At 41.1% G+C, this 27932-nt stretch overlaps 1 protein-coding gene across 3 annotated transcripts in view; it reads left to right on the top strand.

Annotated features, from left to right (window-relative positions):
- Gli3 (GLI family zinc finger 3) overlaps positions 1 to 27932 on the top strand; it is a 273879-nt gene that overhangs the window by 85894 nt on the left and 160053 nt on the right. For all 3 annotated transcript variants that reach the window (XM_046437870.2, XM_046437871.2, XM_058576864.1), the window contains one exon: positions 2103 to 2345. In XM_046437870.2, the coding sequence (XP_046293826.1) occupies positions 2103 to 2345 (243 nt within the window). The remainder of the gene's footprint in view (positions 1 to 2102; positions 2346 to 27932) is intronic.

Below are 27932 nucleotides of genomic sequence, written 5' to 3'. Positions count from 1 at the left end.
TTATACAGAGCCTAAATTAGTGGAAAATATGACTTGGGCCATTTGTAGGCTAGAGGAAGTTTTATAAAACCGACATAGGTTTTAGTGTTTTTGATACCCAGTTGCTCTTACATAACTGCAAAAACCCTGTTTCTATAGCCTGCAGCTTCAGTGCTAATAAAGTACAGGGGTGGACCAGTGCCTAAAAGAGTTAGTCAGAAGGGAAAATAAGAAAGTTCTTTTTTTTTTCATTTCTTTTTGGTTGTTTATTTTAAAATTAGCAAAAGCATGATTTGAATTGGTTTTGGAAAGGTCAATGTGAACATGTGGGATTACAGCAATTTTTGTGTTTTTTATAAAATTTGATAGATTAAACCCATAATTTACTCCCCTTTTAATGTAAGGTTTTGGTTGAGGGTCTGCACAGAACAATACTAAAATAATTTTTCAAAGTTACCTTGTAGTCATCAGCAAATTCACTGTAAAGACTAAAACAGACCTCATGGTCCATTCTATTTTGCAAGTCATTTGCTAGGCTAAAACAATCCATTGTTCATTTTTCAACTTCTCCACGTAGGCACAAAGACTGAACTTGCTACTGACTTTAAGTAGTTCAAGTCCTTAGTCAACACAAAATAGTTGTTATTTTAGCTTGTATTTTTATGGGTTGTCTTTGTGTACTGCTCTGCTTTCTTCTGAATTGGAACAAAGAGCTATGAAAATGCTAGAGCATAGTTTTTCTGTTTGGGGGGGTCTCTTATCCAGTCATATCTGCATTGTGGATGACTTGGAAGATAAGTTCATATGTTGTTTATTTCAACATATTGTGTTTGAAATCTGTCCATTCATCATGTATAATAATATTTCATACATATTGTGTTTGAAATCTGTCCATTCAACATGTATAATAATGTTGTTAGTTATACCAAAATATTGTTTTTTTTTAAAAAAAAGGAATATGAAATATGTTTTGAATGAGATGCCTAAGTGGTACCTGGACAGCTTTGCTTCCATTAGCACCTACCTGCCAGAGTGCAGGCTGCTGATTATATCCAGAGCTGCTTTGGGAGTACACTAGTTTCGAATGTGTGTGTGTGATTCTGACAGGTTGGTCCACTTGTTGTGGGTTCAGCTGGCCAATTTGGTTTCATTGTGTGCCTTGGTTCTTGGATCCACTATTCCAGAATGGTCATCCGATTATATTTGCAGGAGGTTCTTACAGATTGAAAGGAGATGAAGTATCAGGGGGCTGGAATACTAACTGTGGAATTTCCTCAAACTGATTCTTACTTGTTTGAAGGACCATATGCCCTGCTCCCTCTGCAGAGCATGGATGGGTGCCACCATCACTGACACTTGCCCTCCTTCCCCACATAGCTACCTCACACTTGATTTTTCACTCAGTTTTCTTCTTGGTTCCCAACTTTGCTTTATGAGCAGAAGCAGGAAGGTCTCTCAGGAGGTTCTGCATGTTTTCCTGATTGGTACCTTTCTTCCTTGTCACCAACGAGTGTTCAGTTTCATTTCTGGCTCTGTTAAATCTCTCAGTGGGTTACAAGTCTGACTTAAAAAACAACAACAACAACAACAACAACAACAAAAAAAAAAACCACACAAGAATTCTTGGATCCCTTTCTAACAGGTCATCCTCTGAAGAGCAAAGCCCTTAACACCCCTTGCAGCCACCTAGAACCCTCCTGGGCAGCTGGACTTCTCATCGCTCCAGAGGCACTGCTTCCTAAAGAGGCAAAGGAAAGCTGGACACTCAGAGTCTGAGGCTGGCAAAGGTTTCAGTCCCACATTGGACCTGCAGGATGTAGGCATGTCTGCCAGGAAAGCCTCACTGGCAGAATCAGTCATAAGCTGGTGCTGATACTTTGCTGACCCCCTGCATCTCCCTTTAACAGGCTCATTTGCTGCTTCATCCTTCCATGTGTAATTTGGACCCTTATTCATAGGCAATTTTGTCTTGCAAATATCCCATCACAGGTGTGTAGCTTGCAGAGTTGCCATGAAGGAGAAAAAGGTTTCTCTTTGGGGCAGGGAGACCTAATTGATGACTTTTTTTTTTTATCCTCCTTAAAGTAGTTTCTAGAGTCTTTTCATTTTTCTTCTTTCTTTAGAGGATGAAAGTCCTGGACAGATCTATCACCGAGAGAGAAGAAACGCCATCACTATGCAGCCACAGAGTGTGCAGGGGCTCAGCAAAATCAGTGAGGAGCCTTCAACGTCTAGTGACGAGAGGGCCTCATTGATCAAGAAGGAGATCCATGGATCCCTACCACACTTGGCGGAGCCCTCGGTACCTTACCGTGGGACGGTGTTTGCCATGGACCCCAGGAATGGTTATATGGAGCCCCACTATCGTAAGTAGTTCCTTCTGGTTGACACTTGTTCCAGGAGCCATGGGGGTGGGGGGTTGTGTGTGTGTGTGTGTGTGTGTGTGTGTGCGTGCATGTGCATGCATAAGCATGCACACGCACTGTATGAATTATTGGTCTTGTATAAGCTATAAAAATGTTTAATTTTTTTCCACTTTTCTCCCTCCACTTCTTCCTGTCCATTCTTCTTAAAGGCATTTTTCTTCATGTCTAAGCAATTTTAGGCCTTTTGAGGTGGCCTTCAGGAAGATGGTCCATTAATGACGAATCCACATGGGCCTTTTCTGGGAACTAGAACCAGATTTGCTCCATGCAAGGAGACTCTGCAGGAGAAAAAATTGGTTGTTGGTAGGCAATTATTAAAGCAGGCTGCATTCGGAGATGTATTTAATAGCAGCTGTTCCCATTTTTAATGATTTTTGATTTAATGATTTTGGCTGTTCCCATGTTTAATGGTTTGTTAAAACAAACCACTTTTAACAAATCAGTGCCAAATTCATTAATGGAAGATTTTTTCATGAGTCCTTCTCTCTAACCAGCATGCCAGAGACATTGGGAGCTCTTTTTCTAGCACTAAGAAAGTTTAAGAAATTGAGTAGGATTCTGAACACAAGTATATGATGACTTTCTCCAAAGGTAAAATATAAAGAAAAATATAGAAAGGTTGAATTTATTTCTGGCCTGTTTCTAGTTTAAAAAGTACAATTTGGTTGTGGAGTAATGAAGTTCATATTGAGGTGCCAAAGCTCACAGCTCTTGATTACAGATTTATCACCTTGCCGGGATACAGACTTGCCTTTTAACCTTCTCGGCTCCAGTTCCAGATGATCCATTGAGCTCCAGAGAAGGGGACTGGTTTGCGTTTCCCTTTTTCCACATCATTCAGAAATTTTAGTGTTTTAAGGCAAAAGGTCATTAGCCAGATGACTGATTAGTGAGGACAGCTGATTAGTGCATGTTTTTTTGCTCAAGAAAGTGCCCAGGATAAAAGCTAATTTCATCCCTTCATTAGTTGGCTTGCAGCGAAGGGGAATGCTCACTCCTCAGATCAAAGGGCTTCGAGACAACCTGAAGTCTCAGGCACTGCCTTCCACCCCCCACCAGATTATATTGTTGGGAAAGATGGAAGATGCATTATTTTTTAAATGGAAAGGGCATTTTTAAAGAATTGTTCAGAAGCATGGAGGGAAAAGTCTTATACATTCTTTAAGCTTTTTTATAAAGGCTCCTGCTTCTGTGTTTAAAAAGTGTTTCTCAGTCCTGCTGCTGCAGAGGTTCCTTCTAGAGATTCAGAAATAAGGAGGAGACGTATTGGGCAAGTGCCTTGCCTTCCCTAATTCAAGGTTTATTTTGTTCTCATTTCTTTTAGCAATGAAGATTTTAAAAACAATGTGGGTAGGATTTTTCTCTGAGCACATACTCTTCTGAATCTCTGGTATATACTATGCATAAAGAAAACATCCAAGCTTTCTACATATGCCCTACCTGTATTTGTATACCATACCCTGCTACTAAGGTTTTTTTGTTTTGTTTTGTTTTGCCCCCTGAATCAAGTCTAGATGTTTGCCCACAAGCTCCTCACGTTGTTTCTGTTCTTATGTGTGAACACAAACTTTTCTCATCGAATAGCGAGGTTTTGTTTTCTTTTCCAGATGCCCACTAATTAGTGAGGTATTTAATTAGTCAGGACAGCTGATGAGTACTTCTCTTTTGGCTGATGGTAGTGGGCAGAGGACCGTTAGCTTTCTCTGTGCCGTTCAACTTGCAGCTTGTTCTTGGTTGGTTTGTTTCAACGGTTGCCCCATTCAACCCTCTACCAGTCATCGGAGGGGCTGGTTCTCTCCATGCAATGTGATAGTAGCTAACCCTGGGCACTGGTGAGCTTTGAATCATTCACTGTCCCTCTGTTTTGAGGACACAGCACCCATACTTTGGTTATTCTTCAGTCCCCCTCCCCTTTATTTTCAAAGCAGAATTAATATTGTATTATAACATATAAGCTATATACATTTTCTGTAACTAAATGGCAAACGCAATTGTGACTACTATCCCAATACACCCCCTAAATTGGTCATAAATAAATTATATCATTACCTAGATAATACAAACAGGGAGTCCTAGAGCTTGCACAGATTGCCCCAGGACTCAGGGAATATGGGTTCAAGTCTCAGCTATCCATTTGCTGCTGTGAGACCTTGACCAAGTGCATTGACTTAAGAATAATTTTCTTGCTCTTGAATAAGGGGAATAATATATGATTGCCTGCATCATGGTGTTCTTTACTAAGCATTCAGTAAAATCTCTGGCACATAGTAGGTTCCTCAAAATTATTATGTTCTCTTCTTCCTTATCCTATTCCTCTTCTTCATTTGTTTTTCTCTTTCTCTCCACCAACATCACCATCATCATGTCATTTGTTTACTCTCTAAACCAAACCAAGTGGTTTTTGTGAGTGTTCCAGTGAAGCTCAGCGTAGATGGCTTCATTTCTGCCAGACCCAGTCACCTAGAAACACTGATTAGAAAATTAACGGATTGTAAGTCTGAAAAAAACTGCTGGCCTGCTTAGAACTCTGTGTTGTGACTTCCCTAAAAGTAGTCCTTCCCCACTGACCCCCTAGATTGGCTGTGATTTTTTATAAGTGAAGTCATTATAAAGCTTTATTTGTTTGAGAAGCCTTACCATTTTAAATTCTTGAGAGAAAGTATTTTATGTCACAAACACAAACATCATACGGAAAAACAAAAAGATACAGTATTTTTTATTTATCTTAAATCATTGAAAGACATCCTAAACTTAGACAGTATATGACTCGATTTCCTAGAACCCCTGTTGAGTTACTGAATCTTCTACCAGTTTCATGAGAATTTGGGGGGTACTTTATAATAAAATCTATTTATATCACATGGATTTAATTATCCAGGCAAAGCTAATGACTGATGTGAACTAAGGTGATAAATTTTCTAAGAATTTTACTTTAGTTTCCAATTGCATCTGTAAATTATCCTCTTTTGAAGACAAGACATATAGTTTTGATCATCTTAATATACCTTGTGTCTCTGTCTTGCAGTACTGTCCGTCATACAAGTGCACTGCAGATCTTCAGTAGCTCAAGGCCTGGAAACATCTTTGTAGGCCATTCCCCTTCCCCTGGAGTTATTTGCCAGCTTTATGGGGGCAGTTGGAGAGAAAAGACTCCCAGTCCAGTGCAGCTGGCTGTGTGAACACGCACAGTAATTCCTTCATTTCTCTGTGGTTGGAAAATGTCGACGTCTCAAGATGCCTAATTTGTGCTTCTATATATACTAACTTTGTATTTCTAAAGTGTGGGTAGGTTTCCTGTAAGACCGGAAAAGGGGGGGGGGGCGTCTTTTTCTCCCCTCCCCTTCAAAAGGACATCTGAAAAATTTTTATTGCACAAGATTGTATTATACTTGGGTATGCAGTGCCGCATCTTCACAAATTGCACTGAGGCAGAATTCAAAGCATTTTAGGTTTTTGAGTTTGACTTAAGAAAAGAAAAACAACAACAACAACAAAAGAAAACCCAGGGATAAGTGCGGGCACTTCAAACATTCACAACATATGTTTGGAATAAAATCCTCCTGGGGGGTATGGGGATTTTTTTTTTTTTCATGAAGGGAAGCTGTGGCAGGGCTGTATATCAATGCAAGAAGGTAGACATGCAAGTTGCATGGCTCAGCCCTGGTGTGGTGCTGACAGGCCCTCAGCTCTAGGCTCACTAGTGCTTAATAAGTTGGGAGACTATGAGAGAGGCTGAGTGGGGGTCCCCGATTTGCTTCTACTGAAGTCAGGATGAAAGTCCCCATCTCCTGCCCGGAGATTTCTCAGCAATGTTTTCTGCCCCTGCTCCATCTGTAGCCAGATATTCCAAACTTCCCTCATCCCTGCTTTCATTTACTGCTGTGCATTTATTGTTTTATAAACTTGCATAGGCAGGTGACATAAAAGTTCAAGCATTCCTCTACCCTGACCAACACTTAACTTTTATTCTCTTTCCTTTTACAGAAAACATGTGTTTCATTGTCTTCCCTCTTACTGTGAAGTCTAGTTTTTGAGCTTTCTTGCAGGGATCTGTGTGCAAAGTGCCTTTGGATTCATTAACCGCATCTTAGAGGTCCTCTGCTGGTTTTGCTAAAGGGGGCAGGGCAGGAAAATGCCTCCTTTTCCAAAAGCTCAGGTCTCGTTTACAGTTTTATAGTTGTGTGAAGATTGCTTTTCTTCTGCCCCCAACTGCTCCCAAGCAGTAATTCCTCATGGAAAATATGATTCATTCCTCCATGCAAATGCTTTGATTGAAAACACACCACTGGTATTCTTCCTTATGTTCCTCAGCTCAAATGACAGAACTATTAGTTGCTAATTAGCAAAACCTGAGGAATTAGCTTAAAGAAAAGAAACTGAATTTTTAATTGGCTTGCATTTATTTTCGGCAGAGAGCTGTCGTGCTGAGATTCTTGTGTGCTTAAAAAAAAAAAAATGCACGTAAGATTTTTTCCCCCTACCTGTCTTTCTTTCTATTAGTTGACTTTCCACACCCCTTAGAAATACATCTTCTGAGAAAGTGGAAGAGGATTTGTAGTTTACATATTTAATAGGTGCACCTGCTCACATTTCTCTTATGATGTGAGTGTTGTCTTGAGACTATGAGAGACAAAAAATGCCTACAAGGCATAAATGAATGGTTGGGTGTTGACCAGACTGTAAAGGAAGTGACAGTTCCCCAAGCACATAGTTCCATTCTCATCTAGATTATTTTTTATCTCTTTCAAGAACAGCTGATGAGCCAATCAGGAATTTTTTTTTTTTTAATATTAGATTGTTAAACTAGAAAGACTGACACTGGGTTGTACTCTGTGGGCTCTGCTGAGCAACTTGCTTCTTAGCTGCTATTCCTGAATTGAAAGGGATTGCTGGAGAGAGGAGATCTAGTCTCAGCGCCTGTGCATAACTGTTATTTGTGAGCTTAAGAATAGTTCCCTGTTTATTCTTGTCTTTCTGTTAGAAGTTCAATATGATGACCTGGCTTTCCTTCAAAAGCCCAAAGTTCATGTTTTAAGACTAGAAACAGTAAGCTACTTCTACAGACTTTTGAAGAGCCACATTGCAATATAACTTTGAATAAAGCAGTAGAAATGAAGGGATAATGCTTAGAAACTCAGATTTGAACTCTTGCTTATGAATCGTGACTTGGCTTGAACCTGACATGACTGTAATTCTGTTTTATTTCAGTCTAAGGAGATTGTGATTGAAAGTGGGAATGAAATTACTGGGGGTTGGGGGAAAAAACCATAGTAGCATTTTGAAAAATTAGTTATCGATTTTATCTATTAATTTTGGAGATAAGTTTATTAGAAGGGACTGGGAGAAGTGTGAAGACCGCTCAGGAAAAGAAAGAAAGCCAAAGGAGATCCTGTTTTCTAGAGAGAGTCACTTAGCCTGTTGGCAGGCTGGCCCAGCCCTCTTCCATGGCCTTGGCCTCACAGCTCTGCCCTCTCTGCAGGTGGGTCCCTCCCTCTGGCCCACTGCTCTGGTGCTGGCCTGCCCCTGTTGCTCTGCTCACAGGTTGCTTCTCCTGGACCAGTTTTGTTTTTTTGTTTTTTAAACTTTTATTTTTGCCTGCAAGTTCTACCTATTCTGAAGACCTGCTCTGCCTATCTGATGACCTTGCTCCTTTGAAAATCTCCTTCAGGTACCATCTTACCAGGATGTGCTTCTACCCTGGACACTAGGCGTTGTGCTGTTCTCACCTAAACGTATCACTGCTACTTCCCGGTGTTGTCCTTATGAAACAATCAGATATTTACAATAACCTAATTAGTCCAAGGCATGTACTTGATTTTTATTTCTACCAGAATTTCCAGAGCAGGCCTGGGAGGACTCATGCATGCTCCCTCCCATAGGGCAGAGAAGTTAGGAGATGTTGGGTGGCTTGATCACCTGCCCGGTAGGAGATGAGGTCCAGACATTCTTTGTCCACAGCTTCCCCACCGGAGGTGGCTTTTCAGCAATCAGAAGAGATGTAGATGCTTCTACTGTCATTTAATAGTTATTGGTTGTAACCTCTGATCTAAACCCAGTCTTTTCTGAGAGTAGGCCAGGTATAAACAATAATTGATACGTTCAAAACACTTTGAAATGTACATTTTTGAATCAGTAAAAGTGTTTGCTTCTACATACGTATGACACCTTTAAAGTTGCTAGAATGCTTATGAGAGATGTATTGTGGCCCTTTGGAATAAATGTCAGATTATTCATAGAATTGGACAACAATCCTCCTTTTAAATACTGTGGGATTAACACAGGAGAATGGCCTCTTTTATATGACTCAATACCTGTCTCAAGTGGGACAGGTGGGTATTTTTTCTGCAGTTGAGGTGAGCCTGATGTTTGCTTACCTTTTACCAAATTTCAGTGATTTGCCTTATCTTCAGTGACCTCTAGGCAGTTCATGATTTTGGTAACATCTTCCCTAACTTGTTAGTGTCCCAATGTGTCTGTAGTCCATGTTAACAGGAGTCTCAGTATTCAACTGAATTTAGAATCATGCATCCAGTGGTTTAAAGGTTCCATGTAATTATTATTATTTTTTCTTATTTGGCACCCATTCAAATGTCACATTTTAAAGAACTGTTCATGGTTTCTTGTCCACCCTCCCTTTTCTCCTTCCTTCTTTTACTCCTTCCTAGAGTAAAGCATGCTAAACACAGCATCTCTTGCCATTTCATAGCCATCTGCTAACAGCTTCCCCTCCCGTTTCCTAATAGAGGCAACATTATCCTTGGCCCTCCTCCTTTTTCTTGTATAATTAAAGAATGTTACCTTTGATGTCTCTTGAAAGCTGCATCTCCCATCCTGCTTTAGCTTTCTTGATCTTGTATCTATAAATTTGTGCCGTGTCTTCATACTTCTTAGTGAAAGGGCTTGATTTTTCTCTCTTTGTGCCTTTCACAGTTTGGATTAATGTAGAGTAACCAATCTGGCATTTTATTGCTCTTCTGTTCCTATGTTCTGATGTAGTTTGAATTCTCATAGTGCTCTTTGAAAAGTATCCAAATCCCGCAATTATTTAAACTTGTAAATTGGGGTCTCTGCCTTGATCTGTCCTAAAATAATTGTTTATATTGTCCTAATATGGCCCATTTATTTTGGGAACTTCAGGTTTCTAATTAGCCTCCATTTTCAATGAGTTTCTTCTTCTTAGAATACAGTGAAAGAACCATTTGATTTGATTCACCTTTCTTTCTTTTCTTTTTCTTTCTCTCTTTTTTTTTTTTTTTTTTTTTGCAAGGGAGGCAGTTCTTTCGACAGAAAGAACTGCTGTCAAGAACATTTGTCTGTCAAGTGAACATGTGCTTGTAAGTTGCCTAAGTGTCCAACAGTTCTGAACAAAATGGACAAGTCCTGGCTTCTGCATCCTTATAGGATGTGAAGACAAGCAGAAAAGCTCAGAAAGCCAACAGAAAGCATATGTTAGAAGAGATGGAATGTGTTGTCCTTTGGCAGTAAGTTGGAGACATAGGTGACCCATACTGGATAGTCCAGAAGGCTTCCTGGAGGGGGTGATATTTGAACTAAGTCCTGTGGCAGAGAGAACAGAGGAATCCAGGTAGACAGGAATATTTGTGAGTAGGCCAGAAGAAAATATGACACGTGTAAGGACCTTTGATGAAGCTTTTGGAGGGGAGTGGCAGGAGATTGGGCTAAAGAGATGCCCCAGCAAGTATCCATGGCAAGCAGCTTGTTCCTTTTCAACAGGGTGATTCCCAAGAATAGTACCAGGGTTTTAGGAATGTTTAAGGAGACATTTAAGTAACTCAGTTTTCCATCACTCATCCAGAGTCTCTCTGTTGCAGAGTTTAATTCATCTCCATCTCTGGATTTGCCAGTGTGAGATTCCTATTGCAGGGCTTCCCTGCTGGACATCCCTGGCTGCCTGCTATTTCTTTGGCCCTCGACTGTGTGCTCTTGTATCCTTTGTGTAGCATGCCATAATTAACTCTAAGACAACAAAATCCATTTGTGCTGGTTCTCCAGTTGCCGAGCTGTTCTGTACTAGGTAATCCCAAGAACTACAACTTCTTCATCACAAACTACGAATCCTAAATATGAGAAGTAAAGGGGTCTTAAGAGTGTTCTGTACCAAGACATGTGCTAACTTCAGAATAGAATTCACCATGAAAAAACTCAGACCCTTGAGTTTTATTTTATTAGAAAACTCCCACATCCCCTCACATCTGTCAAACCAGAGAAGTTGTGCAAGGGGCCTATGGTGAAGCTGGAGATGGGGGCCAGAAATAGTAGGGACATTCAGCTGGGAAATCCAGTAGATAAAACCTCCAGGGGGAAATGAGAACAAAGGCTTGCATTACTGGAAGAAGCCTTCAATCCCCCTGGCCTGAAAGAGTCTTGAGGGAGATGCTGGGACCCTGGAGGGAGAGACATTGGCTCTCTCTGTGGGGGGCTGCAGGCCTAATCAGGGGACATTGTGCAGGTCAGAGGGAGCCCACTCAAGGAAGCTGGGTGTTTACCTCATCCACTGGGGGGACCCAAATCTGCATCCTGATTGTGCTTCTGACTTGAGAGTGGAATCAAAGGAGGTGCCTGTTGCCTAGGCAATTTACAGAGAGGAGCAGAGAAGTACATGCAGGAGGTGCTGAGAAACAAACATCGCCTCTTCTTTTGGTTTGCCTTCAGGGAACAAGACTGCTCTCAAATTGGGCAGAATTTCAATATTCCACTTCTTGCCCCTGTTTGTGCCCTCTGTAATAAATGGCAACCCCCTTCTACCACTCCCCAGGGATTAGAGAAGATAACACAGTATGGGAGTTTCTTGTGGCCTGGCTCCCTGCTAGGAGACCTGCTGTCCTCCCACTTCGCTTCCAGGATCCCAGCTTGTACCTCTTTAGCCCACTCCCCTACAGAAATCTCCCCTTTGCCCACAAAATTTCCTCTCCAGTCCTTAGAGGTTGTCACCTCCTCCTTTGGTCTTCAGGCCTTTGCAAGTGTTCCTACCTAGATCCTTCCTTTCTCACTTCTTCTGTCAGGAAGCCTTCTGAACCACCCAAGTGGGTTGACCCTTTTTGAATCCAGTATGCAGTTTACTTCTATTTTTAATGTATATACGTATGTGTGTGTCTGGGGATACATTTTCATACAGCTTCTGCCTTTTTATCACAAATAATATGTTAAATATGGTGTATATGCATCACATTGCCACAAATTGATTGTGGAGGGACTGTTAGTGAACACTTGGAGGCACCTGAGTGCATCATCACTCTGACCTGCTGCAAGTCTCATCCCCTTGGGTACAGGGCGCCTGATATTTATTCTCATTTTAAAAACTCCCTGCATTTTCGGAAAGCCTTGCTGTGACTCAGATGCTATTCTAGGTCTGGAGGTGGCCAGTGTTTGCCAAGACAAATCAGTTCCTTGTTCTCAAAACGGACATTCTGGCTAGAGGAGACACAACACCTAGGCAGACACTGCAGCAAGAAGATAGCGGCTTGTGTCCTGAGGAAGATGCAGCAGGTGATGTGCTGAGGAGAGACCCAGGTGGAGGGATGGACCTTAGATTGTGTGGGAGGGACAAGAAGAACCTTGCTCAGGAAGTATCTTTTCAGCCACCCTGAAGCCAGCATGGGAAGATTGAGGGGATAGGGATGGAAGCAGAGACAGGGACAGTGTGGACCTGGGCAGGAAGTAGAATAGTAGGGGAGATGAATGGAGGACGCTGTGGACCTATGGGGAGCCAAGGGAGGAAGTGGGGTGATTTGAGTTTTGTTTTAGGACTATCACTCAGGCTTGTGTGAGGTGACTCTCATGGAGGGGTTGAATGTAAAATACAGGAGACTTGGCAAACTGTCACAGTGGGCTGGCTGTCACTGGACTGTAGCCAGCAAACATTGCATCCTCTCTCTGTACTACATTTGATGCCACGGGCTTTGCTCTCGAGCTCCTTAACTCCTCACAGCAATCTGAGGAGAGGTTGTCCTGATTTTCTTCTTTGACACAGAACACACTGAGGCCCAAGTAGGCTAAAGAAGCTGCCCATTTTTACAAGGTTTAGAAGTGGCTGAACCAGGCATTTTGGCTTTCGAGCTCAGACTCTTCACTCATGCTTCATAACTGATAAGATTCCAGAATGATAGCCCAGACCCCATGCAAGGGCCTGGGTTGGTGGGCAGTGGTTTGTGCTCAGGCCTGTGGAGAAGAGCTTCAGAGCTCTGTCCCAGGGCCCAGATGGTGGTGCTGCCAGTGGGCCATTGGTAAGGATTTGGAGTATAGGTATATGGAGAAGGAGGGCAGGCTGACCCCCACTCCAGGCTCTGGGTGTTGTTCAGTGGTATCCCAGCCTTGGGGAGAGGCAACAGTTATCACCACTTTGTGTGTTGCTGTTATTGTTGAAAAAATTTCTGATTCATTGATACCTTCCTAAAAGAATTTGAAACAACCTATATCTTAATTGTTGGGAGTCTTTTGGGTCCTCTCTGTGCCCCCATTGGAGAATATAAATGTGGGGAAGCAGTAGCAGTCACAATAAATAGGCCCACATGTGGGGCACTTCCTGTGTGCCAAGCACTGGGCTGAGGGCCTTGTGACATAGTCTCCATTAATTTTCACAGAGACTGTTAGTCAGCTTTTCCAAGAGCTGTGACCAAAATACCTGGCAACAACAACTTAGAGAATCAAAATTTATTTGGTTCAGAAAATGGTTGACTGACTCATTGCCTGAGGTGAGGCAGAACATTAAGGTGGAAGAAAGTTGTTCAGTTCAAGGCAGCCAGGAAGCAGAGCACCAGACAAAATATAAACCCCAAAGTCACTTCCCAGAGACCTGCTTCCTCCAGCCACACCCTATGCTTACAGGTACCACCCAGAACAGTAATCCTTTCAAATCTTTAGCCCAACAATAAAGTAGTCCATTGATTGGGTTACAGCTCTCCTGATCTGATCATTTCATCTCTGATCATTTCTGCACCTTCTCACATATGAGCCTCTGGGGGACACCTCATATCCAAACCCTAACACCAGTGTAGCACTTGAATGACCTGAGATTTAGAGAGATCATGTGACCTGAGCATGGTGTCAATTTGAGTCTAGACTCCAGATCTCAGGTTTGGGAGGAGGGAGGGGGGTTCTGGGTGCCTTGCTTTTCAGCCTGGCTTGTTCATCTTTGTCTTCCCTACTATGTTCCTGTTGCCTCCAGCCCGGCTTCTTTGGATGGTGCAGTAATTTTCAGACTGAAGGCTGTTTGAATGTTTTAAAAAAGTCTCCATTTGTAATGTATGTGAACTCTGAATTCTAAAGAACAGCCAGTCGAAGGACCTAGGGCTTTCCCATGTCAACAGGTTATATGGTATCTGGCCCTCCCTGTGCGTTTCTGGGGCTAGCACCACCATCTGCACAGAAGACACTGCAAGATCTGTCACTTGTCCCTCTGGGTGACTCTGTAAGGGTACAAACCACCCTGCTCCATCCAGGGGGAGGGATTAACTCCATTATTTGTAAATGTACTTGAAATGTTTACATCAGAGGAAGAGACAGAGTCAGAGAGAAAGAACACAAACCTTCCTACAAAGGCATGTTGGTGTCCAACAGCCCCACTAATATGGACAGTTCATCGTTTCATGACTTTGGCGTCTCTGATAAACTGAAAGAATCTTAAGCATGATTAAGGGACTAGAGGAATGATTTATGAGAAAAGATGAAAAGGACCGCATATTGCTAACAGGGCCAGTGCAGGCTAACTACATACCCTGCAAAAGACTAAGGAGAACCGAGACTGACACCAAAGGGCCCTGCATAGAAGATCTATGCAGATGATCAAGGAGACCAGGGGAATCCCTTTCTGATGCAGAGAACTGCAGGTAGCACTGAGGGTTGCTTTTTTTAAAGACAAATGTGAGATATCAGCCCCGATCTGTATGAAGTTATGTTTCAGGGGATTTGATTTGACCCGATATATATCTGGATCCGTGTAATAAAGATACATGTCGTAACAATGCTCCCTCTGTATCGGGAAAATAAGAAAAGTTAATGTCGAGACTTTTTAGAGTGACTGTGATCCCCTGAGAAACCTGTAACTAGAATAGTCTAAAAATTATGGAAAATTGTTACAAGGCTTTTAGAGAAGGCAGAGGGATGACTTCTTAGGTATTTTCATTGGTTCCCCCGACATTAATTGAGCTTCACAAACAGCAGAATAAAAGGTATGACCCTGGCTCTTGATTCTGTATTTCGCAGAGAGAAAGCACAAAGCAACACATGAAAACAATTAAGTCACATATCGACAAGTATAAACTAGCAAGATGAAAGTCAGAACCCAGGTCTGGCAAGGGTGATTTCTGATTCCAAGGGGGCTTTTACAATAGAGCTTTGACTCCATGGCAAATTTAAATCCAGTATGAAATTTCTCCTAATTAACATTTCCCTTCTTCCTTCCAAATATCAAATTTATGGACTCTAAAGAAATTCACATAACACATATGCCGATGCTGCGTTTTCTTTCTGCTTGATCCGTTCCAGCTGTTATTAACTTTAATGTCGGACTTTCATTAATTTATGAGGCGTTCTGAACTGCAATCTGAAATGTTCCCCTGAATTTTACTTTTGGGGAGGGGGGCAGATTTCACATGAGTTCACCCTGACCCTTGCTAATCTTTCAGTGGTGCATGTTGGTTTATTGCTCTTCGGGAACCTTCCGTGGCCTTTCAGCAGTGGGGTTGGCGCGTGCTGTGTGTCCTCAGTGCAAGTTGTCTTTGTCTCCCTACCTCATACCTGATTAATCAAACCTGCAGGTCCTCAACACGTCGCTTTTGCCACACGGCACCTGCCCCTAAAACCCAAGAAGCTCTTATGCAACAGGCTGTCTGGGTGGTTTTTAGGTATGCTCTCTGATCTCCTGGAGTTAAAAGTTTCATTCGGCATGTTTCGTTTACCCATCCAGCCTGGTGAAATGCACTTTTTTTGGGGGGTGGGGGGTGGGTCCTGTACACCCTCAGATGGTTCACAGAAACAAGGAACTGATTCTTGGGCATGAAGTGCTCAGTTTGTATCATTAATACTAGATTTTTCTTCACATACTTGGTTATTTGAAGTTAATATTTCATACAGGCAACCACGTGTTCTTATGTCTGGGAGCACAGCCATCAGACTGCAGGACTGCAGAATTGCCCAGTCAGAATGGAGAAGGGTTTGTCCCTGGGAACTGCCTACCCCATCCCCAGAAAAAGAGAGATTAGAGACCCACCCTATAGCTCCTTTTTTGAAATTTCCTCCAAGAGGATATTCTTTAAAAAAAAAAAATTTTTTTTTTTTTTTTTTTTTTTTTTTTACTCCTTTGGTAACAGTGCAGGCTTGCTCTTTTCAGATTTTCTAAAGTATTCCTCTGATAATGAGCCACCAGGTGAGCATGACTGTAAGGCACAAATTCTTTTCTACCACTTTGTGTCCAGAGTATGAAGGTTCCAATTACATGCGATGTTGCACAGAGCTTAATGTTACACCTGTGATTGGCCCTTCTTCTAAGAAGAGCCGAGATCCTACTGGGTGACCATGTAGTGCCTAGCATGAGCTGGCTTTGTGTCCCTGACCCTGTATAAGGAGGGAACTCACTGCTGTTAGGAGGGAGACTCACATGCAGGTGGCTGAGAAGCTCTACAGCTGCATTGTCCCATGGAGTTTTGCCTGAACTTGGAGGCTCAGGCAGCACTAGTGTACGACTGTGTCCTCACTTTCCTCACCTTGTTTAGCTAACAAACGGGAGACCAAGGTAGAATATTTATTTCATAGTCCCTGGCTTTCTTTGGCTGCCAAGCTAGTTTTGTCAAGAGCCAAGGGAGAAACAGAACATTCTGAGGACTTGAAATTTTGTTTTCTTTTCCCTCAAGTAGGTGGATAGCATGAAGGAAATACATTTTCACGTTTGTTTTATTTGTATTTCAAAAGATTCATTCTTTAAGCATTCTCTTATAAAAGAGTATTTCTCTTGGAAATTAATATTGGAGGTGGCCTTCTGGTGTTTTGAAATTGGAAGAGAGCTTTTTGGCACAGGGAATGGAGGTGTGCAGTGTTTGAACAAAGGATTCTTGGTAAAGTGGTAGGTGAAGGTTATTGTGTTCTTTATGGCCTCTTTTTTTTCTTAATGTGTTTTTGTTGTTGTTGTTGTTGTAGATGGACACAATACCTTTATTTATTTATTTATGTTTAATTTTTATGTGGTGCCAGGATCAAACCCAGTGCTTCACACATGCTCTTCAAGTGCTCTATCCCTGAGCCACAACCCCGGCCCCTAGGGCCTCTTTTTTGTTCAAATCCTCGTAGGCTCTCTTTTTGGTCTCAGTGTTTCATGACATGATACTCTGCTAAAAACTTCACAAAATCAACCTGTTCATGTTGGCTCATCTCTGTCCAGTGATGTCAGATTTAGCAGAAAATAAGAGCTGATTTTTCTGAGGATACCAGAATGGCATGGAACTCATGAGGCCACGGATCCACTTATAGATTGTCAGGAGAATTTACCAGGTTTGTGGTCCAGAGTGATTTTCCAAAATGGGAAAGCTGTGTCGAGTAGATAGGAAGTTCTCTCCTTGAAACCAATTTGTGGAAGCTGAGTTCTTTCTTTTGTTTTTCATGTACAATGATGATTTGATTACTGTGATATGTTTGTTATTTTTTTTTTTTGTAGGAAAAAATCCAAAATGAAAGAAACCTTGAAGCTCTCTTTATCTTTTAGCATATTATTATATTTCTATTACAATTTATAATTGACAAGTAATACATGTTCCTTTTAACCACTCACAAAGTACTGAAGACCTTAGAATGGAAAGTTACAGTGGCCTCCTTTTCCCTTCTTCATCCCTCATCCCAAGAATACTTGGTGCTGTTTCTGTTTTAGCTCTTTGGTAGACCATTGTGACAGCTCCAGAATGTGCCAGTACCTTTACTTCCTAACATATTAGATCCACATATTTTTTTACTCAGTGCTATTTATTGTCTCTTTAACATGAAAGTTCACCTTTAATTATCTTAACACTCTGCCCTGCCTCCTCTCAGTATTGTGGTTTTATGTTATTTGTTTATTGACTACTTTTATAGCTTCAGAAGGAATATCTTAAACCTCTATTGCCTTTCTTCATCAATTTTCTACAGTAACTTGGTTTTCCAGTTCAATAGATGAGGATATTAGACCTTCCTCCCCCATCTTCTGGAGCTTGGCTTTTATATAGTAGCATCAAGGTTGTTAGTGTGTTCATGGTGTCTTATAATTGTAACCACATCTGCCATGTTTTGTCCATAGGTTGATTTAAAATGTTTAAAGTCAAGAAAGCACCTACAACATTGTAACTGTGGACATTGTCCTCTGGGTTGTTTGAATCACACTTACTTTCTTTGAGGACCCAGTGTCCTGAATCCCTGTACCACCCAGCAGTGTTGCAGCTAGCCTTAGAACAAGTGCTTTATTACTCTTTCTGAATTGCTTATGCACCTGTTATGTTACTTTGTGGTAGTTGCTTCAGCTTTTTCTTTCTTATTTGCCTCTGTACTTTCCTCCAACCTCCCAACTCTTTTGCACTTAAGGGAGTACATTGTCCTTACTGGGACTTCCTTCTCCTGAATAGTCGATACGAGGTGACTCCAGACATCCCTTCATGATCTTCTGGCATGGAACCAGTGTTTCTTGGGTCTTATGACTTTGCAATTCTTGGTTTATTTATTTATTTATTTTTTAACTTTACTGGAGTACATCATGTAACTTCCCAACAACAGAGGAGATATGTTTTCTGAGGCTTTGCATGTGTGAAAACATCTTTATTCTGCTTCTGCTTCTGCCAGATAGTTCAGCTAAAGTTCTAACTGTAAAAGTTTCCCTTCCTGAGATCTTGGTACATTTTTTTTCTGTTACATCCAAAGATGGAGATGAGAAGTCTGATGCCTGTTCGATTTGTATGACTTTACAGATGGTTTATTTTATCCTTTCTGGAAGTGTTATGGTCCTAGTTGAATGTTAAACCTCCTGGGTTACTTCTCTGTGTCTCTCATCTTTTCTTCCATATCCTCCTTTTCTTTGTTTTTGGGTCTGTGTTCTGGAAAACTTACTTTATTTTTAAGTGCTTTTAGCATTTTAATTTAAGGATTCATATTTTAATAAGCTTTAAAATTTTTATTTCTTAATATCTTGCTCTTGCCTTTTACATGTAATAATCTCTCAAAACCCTCCAAGCATTTCCTTCAGGGTTAGTGTTATGGTTTGGAACATGTGGTGTACCCCCAAAACTCCTGTATTCATGCAGAAATGTGGAGGTGAGATGGTCAGACTTTGAGAGCTATATCCTAATTTGTGCATCCTAGTTTGAATAGACTGGGTAGAAACTAAAGGCAGGGGGCACCTGACTGGAGGAGGTAGGATGAATGCCCTGGAGGGGGTGCATTTCCCTGTGGCTCCTTTCCTTCCTCTCTCTTTGCTTCTGGACCTGCAGGAGCTGAGCAATTATTTTGCACTGTGCCCTTCCCCCATGATGTGCTGCCTCACCTCGGGCTCAGAGCATGAAGTTGGCTGTCTTTGAACTGAGACTTCTGAAACCAGGAGTCCCAAATAAACTTTTTCTCTTCTGGGTTGCTCGTGTTGGTTATTTTGGTCATAGTGGTATAAAAGCTGACTGAAACAGTTTTTCCTGTTCATTTTGTTTATCCTGTTCTCGTTTATGTTCTTCATCTCATAAGCCTGGAGATCTCTGAGTGTTATTCATGTTGAAATATGGGAAAGGATGGCTGTCCTGTTTCTTTCTGCTCAGGCACAGGGAGGCTTACTTTCCTGAGAGCCAGTGTTTTAATCAGTTTCTTCACTGCTGTGACTGAAGGAGGCAATCAGAACAATTGTAAAGGAGGAGAGGTTTATTTAGGGGCTCATGGTTTCAGAAGTCTCAGTCCATAGAAGGCCGGCTTCATTCCTCAGGGCTCAAATGAGGCAGGACATCATGGTAGAGAGCATGGCAAAGAGGAACAGCTCACATGGTGATCAGAAAGCAGAGAGAGAGGTCACCACTTGCAAGGTACTAATATATATCCCAAAGCCACGCCCCTAATAAAAGACTTCCTTCAGCCACACCCCACCTGCCTCCAGTTACCACTCCTATCAGGGGATTAATTCACTGATTGGGTTAAGGCTATAACCCAGTCATTTCTCCTGCAAACCTTCTTGCATTGTATCACACAGGAGCTTTTGGGGGACACCTCACATCCAAACCCTAATAGGCAGCATTTGAATCTCATGTGTCAGTTAGTGGGATTTCCTTCAGGGAAATGAAGCAGGGACTTTCATGTGCTAGAATGAGGGGATTGCTTCTGGGGAGCTGGAAGAACTTATTTGTGGAGAACATACTAACCTGCTAGGACCAATGCCAGAAGTCAGCTGGTGTGGTGTTCATAGTGAAGGACCTGGGAGGGGAAAAAAAGCACTAAAATCCATACTAGAGCCTGTACAGTCCCAGGAGAGGAGTTCATTCCATTTTTTGAAGAGGAGGCATATAGATGTTGCTTGGGAAAATGTTAGCTCATTCTGCTTGCATGGTGCACTAGACAGGTCACATGACTGGCACAGGTGTCCCATGCAAAGGTCTGTGAAGAATAAGCCTTCTTGGGCAGAGAGCGACTGTCAATCTTTCTTTGCCTTCTTAGAGAACACTCTAGACTGCTGCTTTTCTGTATGCTTTATCCATTTATAATTCTAGTCTTATTCATTTTGCATCTTGTAGGAACGAGTCAAATTTCCATCTTGATTTTATTTTTTTCATTTTATTTAAATGCTGATTCTACTGATGGGATCTTGAGCAACTTAGTTAATCTTTCTGGGCACTGTCTTCTCCACAGTGGTGCTACTGGAAACACCTACTTCATAGGCTAATTTTGAATATTTAGTTATTTAATATAATGAAAGCTACAAAGTAAGTGCTCAGCAAATTTATTAACATTTATTTCTTTATTTTTATCATTACTGTGACACCTATTTCTCATGCTTTTTTTAATTCGAGAAAGGTCTTCAGAGGGACAGGTGAGAATAGTATTTGCCCAGCCTGCCAGTTTGAACTGGAATGATAGAATAAATTTGCTGCATTTTTGGTACACTGTAAGAGATCTAGAGCCAGTTAAAGTTTGGATCCAGTCCCAGCTGTACCACCTTCTGGAAAAGTAATCTTAAGCAAATTCTGAAATATTGGTTTCTCTTTTTTGTCGTGTAGCAAAATACATGACATTGGGTACTTTGAAAACAAAAGAGGTTTGTTTACCTCGCAGTTCTGGAGGTTCAAGCATATGGTGCCCAGGTCCTAGCAAGGGGCCTGGGTTGCATCACAACATGAGGGAAAAACAGGAAGGGAACCGACTGTGTACAGAAGATGCCCAGCACCTTGCTTGCTAACAACCCACTCTGATGAGAATTGACTTATTCCTGGAGACCAGCGTTAACCCCTTCAGAGCACAGAGCTCCACGTGGCCTAATTACTTTGCACAAGGCTCCACATCTTAAAGGTTCCACCACCTCAGCACCGCCCCACTGGAGACTAAGCTTCCCAGATGTGAACTTTTGGGGGATGCACTCAAATCGTATTCACACCATAGTAGGTAGCACCAAGGGTGGTAGCAGCAATGAAATGAGAGAATGTTCAAGTCACTGACTACATTGACTTCCACCCTCTCTCATTCCTTCATGTCTTGATTTTTTCCATAAGGAAAGACTCTGACACCAGGAGTGGATGGCTCATGGCTCTGCCACTGAGGGTTCTTTCCTCTCTACATGGAGTCTCCCTTTTGATGCTATTAAACCCTCCTAGAGAATTTCTTGTATTTCTAGTTTTAGAGTGCATTATTTTTTTAGTTTTTCAAATTTGAAATATCTGAAAGTAAAGGAAATTAATCTTAAAGCCCTACCTAGATAAAAATTAGGCATGGTAATTGTGTCATAGTTTACAGAATATCCTACAAAGATGAAACAGCACAGCTGCAAAAGCTGACCCCCATTCTAGCCAAAGTCTTTTAAAAGTCTTGTTCCTTTCTCCTGGAAGGGATAGACATTCATTTCCTAAGGAAAGTGACCCCTCGTTTATTTTGTTACCCAAAGCAGATTTTAAAAATAGCAATAAATAATTAGTGGTATTCAATAGAAATATACGGTGGTTTGATAGAAATTTAAATGAAATAGTTTGACTCTGGCAACATACCAACAATTAACATGGGTGATGTCCTTGAATTCTTGAATCACGTCTTACATTGCTGCCCATTTACTACAGACTTGCTATGCAGGAGAGCTTTTCTCCTGACCTCTATATATGAATTCCTATTTATGTGTCTGCTTCTTTTGATTATATTTTTGTTGCATATTGTGTTTTAAGATAATTGGTTAATACATCCTGTATTAAATTTATTTTTTATCATAGTTTATTTTAATGGTCACCATGCTATGAAAAAAGGTCATGAACTTGGAGAAATTAACAATACCATCAAAACTTACCTTGTTTTCAAATTGGAAAAATTATTTTCTACCTATCCCAAATATTATTAAGGTTTAAAGATTTTTAAAGTGAGCTCTGTATTATAATAAGCTGTTCCATCATGGATATTGGCCATGTGTAAGAGATGGGCACAGTGAAAAATGGGGATGTAAGTGATTGTATAGAAAGTTCTTCGATCTGCAAACAGTTTTACAAGTCGGATCTTATTGAAGAGAGGGAGGCTGGTAGATTTATGAGCCTTAACTACATGCTGCTCACCTTGCCTGAAGTACCTGTCAGTGCGTTCCTCTTGTAAATCATGCATCCCTGGAAAATGTGTGACGGACTGTAGTATCAGGGAAAATATCTTTGCTCCAGCTTTGGCAGACAAGCATGAAGTGGTGTGTCTGCTCAGAGCCTGAGAGCAGTGGTCCCACCTATTGCAGGGCCCCTCTGTCCTGAGTTGCAGAGGCTTGTTATGAGAAGGGCTGCCTGAAATCCAGAGCCATGTCAGAACTGGGAAGATGGGCTCTCCGTCAGAGAACAAGACCAAGTGCTTGGAAGCTGGTGAAAAACTGAAAGCTAAGTCCAAACTGAAAGAACTGGAGTAGACCCAGAGCCGGTGAGGCTACCCTGGAAGTGGGTATGTCAAGGGGCCAGGTGTTTCAAGAGCTGACTTCAGAATAGTCTTCATTGTTGGGTATTTCTGTGGGATCTTTTACTCTTCTATGCAGGAGGCAACCCTGTGAGCCAGAACCATGAAGCCATAGCTGCCTAGTCCTACTGGCTCCTGAATAAGGGGATTTTGGAACTCAGACCACAGCAACAGATTTTCTCATTTATTTCTGGGAAGCAAGTTGGGGGGCGGGCACATATTTGAAGTTTTAAAATATTGAATACAAAGAGCACAAGACTATGACACAAGACAACATAGTTCATGTGACTTCCTGCAAGGTATAGCATGTAGCTGATTTTATTTCTCTTTTCTCTTTGGCTACCAGGACGCTTGGATGTAATTGGCTGTTCAATGATTCCAAGTCTATTGGATGTGTAGCCTGCCTATTTTCTATTTAACTTTCTCCTGGCCTTGACCCTCTAGAATGTTCTCTGATCAGGTTTTTATTTTGTTAGCGTTTTTTACCTTATGATTTCTGGTATGCTTCCTGCAATTTTTAGTGAAACGAGGCAATGTATTAAAATAATACCATGCTTATTCAGTCAGTGAAGAGTGTTAGGATTTCACAAGGTGTGAGAAATAGTCACAAAAATGAGTGTTATTAAAGCAATATGTGGAGACAGACTTGTGTGACCGCATAATAAGGTTGTTGAGAAATCTTATGTTGAATGAATTTGATTACAGCAGTGTTCCCTCCCCTTAAATGACAGACCTTTCCAGAGAATTATACACATTGCCCATCTTCCCAGGGTGACTTGGAAATGCCAGATACCTCCAGCCTCAGAGAGAAGTGTTTCACTCTTTGAGGTTTTTTAACTTTTCTCACCTACGGTACATGTGTGTATGAATTTTTGTCTTTCCCATCACTCTAAAAATATATATATATATATCCTTTTTAAGTTGAATCAGGTTGGGGAACATTTGCTTTTTGCCATCCTTTTTCCAAGTCCCAATGTGCTGTGAATTGGTAAGCCTGTTTTAATATTTCAGTATTTGTATTCCTCCTGTTAAAAAATGTGATTTTTAATCGAGTTGCCTATGATCATTCCTTGTGTTTTCAAGTTATCTCAGATATACAGCTTTCATATCTTGGCTTCCAGCTCCGTGGAACCCCATTGTATAGCGCCTTCACTTCAATGCCGTCTAGTTACACTCTCAAAAATAAGAGGCTTGTCTCCCGAGGACAGCTCCATATTACAGGCAGAGTATAATCCTGAACATTGTTTTTCTTTGCTCTCAAATGGCTGGGGACAGTGAGTCAGAAGTGAGAACTCCCTTTGTTTCATGTCGTGTGCATGGCAGGGGAAGAATGTCGCAGGGCAGAAAACGAAGAAAGACATAAAAGGATCTCAGCTCAAGGAGGTCAGATCCATCAGAGGCTTAGCGTTGCCTTCAAAGATGCCTGGGACAGGTGGCAGTTCAAGACAATCACAGCCGCGGCGTCCGCTGGAGCTGAGATAAGGGATTGCAGCAGAAGCCTGCTATCTGGTGCCCACTGGCTTTGATGTAACTCTGCTAGCAAGACTTTGGGGAGCAGGCGACTGCCTTCCTCCGCGGTCGGCTGCTGTTGTTCAGCCTTTTAAGGTCTCATTACAGTGCTCCTTGAGGATTAATCCTCTTTAAGGTTTACATGGGACGATTTTGTCCAGGGGCCCAGGCAGGGACTTTGGTGTCACCTGTACAAGGCACCAGAGCTGCCTTTTCTGTCTCCCCTGTACAAGTTGCTGATATTGAAAAGTATCTGTTAAAATGAGAACTGGAAGCATGCAGCTCTCTTTGCTTGCCTTTCTGGGCATTGCCGTGTTTTTCCTTTGGCCTGAGCAGTTTCTGTGGAGGTTGTTGCTGCATAGAGAACAGTGCCATTAGCACAAAATTGTCAGCATCTCTCATGCTCCCCGGGATTTCTTCACACTCACACTCCCTGCCACTCTAATCCCTGTCTACTGTGTCCCCTTTTAGAAAGAAAGTCTGATGTTGCTTGGCTCTCCAATGGGTTGTTGAGTCCTTTTGGCCCATTGCTCTTGCAAACTGTTTGCAAGAAAGACTCAATAAGTATACCAAGGAAAACACCTATATTTGCATAAGTTGCATCCATTTGGAACACTTAATTTAAAAGATGTATTCTTTTAATGAACAAACCAACCTGCCATTTTTTTTTTCTTTCTCCTGGTGGTTAGGGATGCTTAGGTAAGTGCTCTATCACTGACCTAAACCCCCAGCTCCAGGTTTGCTATTTTAAATAATATTAATTAGGGGAAGGAAAGCTGCAGTTTTGAGTTGCAGCTTGACACACAGGCTACAGAAGTATCAACATCCAGAAGAGCAACTGCAATAACCAAAACAAAACCGTCTCCTGAATTTCAGAAATAAACTTTGTCCTGACACTTTGAATTTGGGGGTTAAATAAGGCATTCCACTATTATTTAAAAACCCTCACCAGGTGTCTTGGCGCACACCTGTAATCCCAGCCACTTGGAAGGCTGAGTAAAGAGGATGGCAAGTTCCAAGCCAGCTTCAGCAACTTAGAGAGGCCCTAAGGAACTTAGTGAGACCCTGTCTCAAAATAAAAAATTTAAAAAAAAAAAAAGAAAGAAAAGGGCCAGGGCTGTGGCTCAGTGGTTAATCACCAGTACCAAATAAATGAATGACTGAATACTCTCAAGTGGCACTGGAAGCTGGTCAAGTAGGGACTTTTGAGACCTGCATTTGAGTTTGGCCCCATGATACCACATTCAGCTTGCTCGTCTTGGGGATGGAGATAATTCTGGGAATTACTGGTGGGATCTGGAGGATTTTCATCCCTCAGTTCAGTGGTATAGGGTGAAATTCATTGTCAGGGACCAAAAGGTAATTAACATCCAGCTGACTGCCTTTACTCAGCCTCTCTAGTGTGTTTGTCTGGATCCTCAGGAAGAAGAACACTGAGAATTGAAATAGGGAAAAGTAGCTGGTTATCAATTCCATGGTAAGTACTGTCTTCATGTTAATTCAGCCTAGACTTTTTCTAAATTTAAATACTCTATAAAATAACAACAGAAGCAAGCTAAACTCTTGCAGTCAATTTACATAGGGAAAACAAACTGTTTGTCATATGGGCCACCTGACCTCCTAGAGATAAACATGTGCTTCACTTTCAAACTTCTGCAAGGGATTGGTTTGCCATGTGTTTGCTTTGATTGAAACTTAGCGTAGTTATCAAAAGGAAAATTACCCCTTCAGAGGGTGTTTTCCTGGGGTGACTGCCCATTCTCCATGAGTGAGTGTTTAATGGAAGGCAAGACGGGGAGAGGCATTAAGGAGGTAGAGGGGGTTACACAGAACAGAATGACAACTTTTGGTGTTTTGGGAGGTCCTTGACTCTGAGGCCTCTGTGACTTTCTAACTGTGTTATCAAAACCAACCCTGGGGCCCTGTGTAACCATATTCTGGGATCCACCTGAGATCTCCTGCATCAGAATTTCTGGGAAATAGTGATTCTTTGTGTTTAAAACAATAGAGTGTGAGAACCACTGCTTTTAAAGGTCAGATGTCAATCTCAATTTCTTTAAATTCCCAATTGACCAGCACTTAGATTTTCTGTCTTAAAAAGACACTGTAAATTTGCTCACCTAAATGTCACTTGCAGATTCCTGTCCGAATTGCACTTTAGTCAAAAGTAACTTAAACAAAAATTTGGCTACTTATGAGAAAATCAGTTTACTTTCTCTAAAAGGTATGGAAGGTTGGATGCCAAATTATTTGATGCTGTGTGGAATTTTTGTTTATTTCATCCCAAATATTAGGCCTAAACTCAATTATCAACAAGTAATAGGATAATTTGTACAATTTTGTTTTTGTGTATCTGAATTTCTATTTGGGAATTGGATATAGTAGTCTCTTTTATTAGGAGTGGATATGTTCTGAGATCCCCAGTGAAAGCCAGAAGTCCTAGATAGAACTGAACTCTATACATATTTGATTTTTTCATAAGCATACATACCTATGATAAAATTTATTATATAAATTAAGCACAAGAGTTCAACGATAATAATAAATAAGACAGAAAAATGATAACGTAATAAAAGTAGTGTGAATAAGAGCACTTGCTTTCTTTCTTTATAATAGTATTTTGTTATACTTTTACCTCTTCACCTAAAGGGAACACATTGGCTTCCCTTTGGAATTTCTGAATTGCTAGCATTATTATTCTTGTGCTTTGGAACCATTATTAAGTAAAATAAGAGTTACTTGAACATAAACAAACACTGTGATATGAGGATAGTTGTTCTCATAATTGAGTGTGTGGGTAGCCTATACAGCATGGATACTTGGACAAATGGATGATTCACATCTGTGGGACCATGTGAGACTTTATCATGCTTCTCAGAATGGTGTGAAAGAGAAGATGGGAGGGGAGGGAGGGGGGATAGTAGAGGATAGGAAAGGTAGCAGAATACAACAGTTACTAATAGGGCATTATGTAAAAATGTGGATGTGTAACCAATGTGATTCTGCAATCTGTATTTGGGGTAAAATTGGGAGTTCATAACCAACTTGAATCTAATGTATGAAATATGATATGTCAAGAGCTTTATAATGTTTTGAACAACCAATAAAAAAAAAAGAAAAAAAAACTACGAATTGTTTATTTATGGGATTTTCCATATAATATTTTTGGATTGTAGTTGACTTTGGATAATTGAAACTATAGAAAATAAAACCATGGACGAGGGGGGACAACCATATAACCCCTTGTATGCTTCTTAATGAAGTTGCATTTTGATATGTGTTGCCAATAAAAACAGATCACACTAATTCACCAAATTTATTAGTTATTTTTCTCGTTTTAGTTTTTTGATCAAGACTTTACATTTGTTTCAAAGGAAGTTCTTGAGATTAGCACAATAAGGATGTAAAAATGTTGACTAAGGTTGATTCAAGAAAAGTGAAATTATAAACATGGCTAGTAAAAAATGTTTTGGCCTGGCCTGTCCAAAGGCCCCATCAAAATAAGAGCTGTTAATTTAAGAGATGAGTCACACATACTTCAGATATAGGCAGATAAAAGACACTCTTGGATGTTCTAATAAAAATATTCCACATTCAATCATTTTTCACCCTGCTGCAGGTTCTAGGAAAATATGATTGTTAAAAAAACAAGGTGTCTTTTCTGATTCATCATCATTAGGTCCATTGGGGATTGGTAAGGCTGTGTTTCCTCTGTCCATTTTAATAGCTGATTATCTTCTAAAATGGTCTTTTATTCCTGCTTCTAAAAAAGAAAAGGTGGTGCCCATGAGTGGGTTCTTTGGAGGAAAACCAGGTGTGATTTTGGAATCTGAAAGTATAGGATTCTACTTTCACCCGTTGGCTGGCTGATTTACCTTATGTAAATCACTCAACACCTCA

This window comes from Marmota monax, unplaced genomic scaffold, assembly GCF_021218885.2.
Source record: "Marmota monax isolate L192 unplaced genomic scaffold, Marmota_monax_Labrador192_F-V1.1 WCK01_AAM20220418_F8-fsc00109, whole genome shotgun sequence".
Classification (NCBI taxonomy): domain Eukaryota; kingdom Metazoa; phylum Chordata; class Mammalia; order Rodentia; family Sciuridae; genus Marmota; species Marmota monax.
This window is presented reverse-complemented; position numbering and strand designations above follow the sequence as displayed.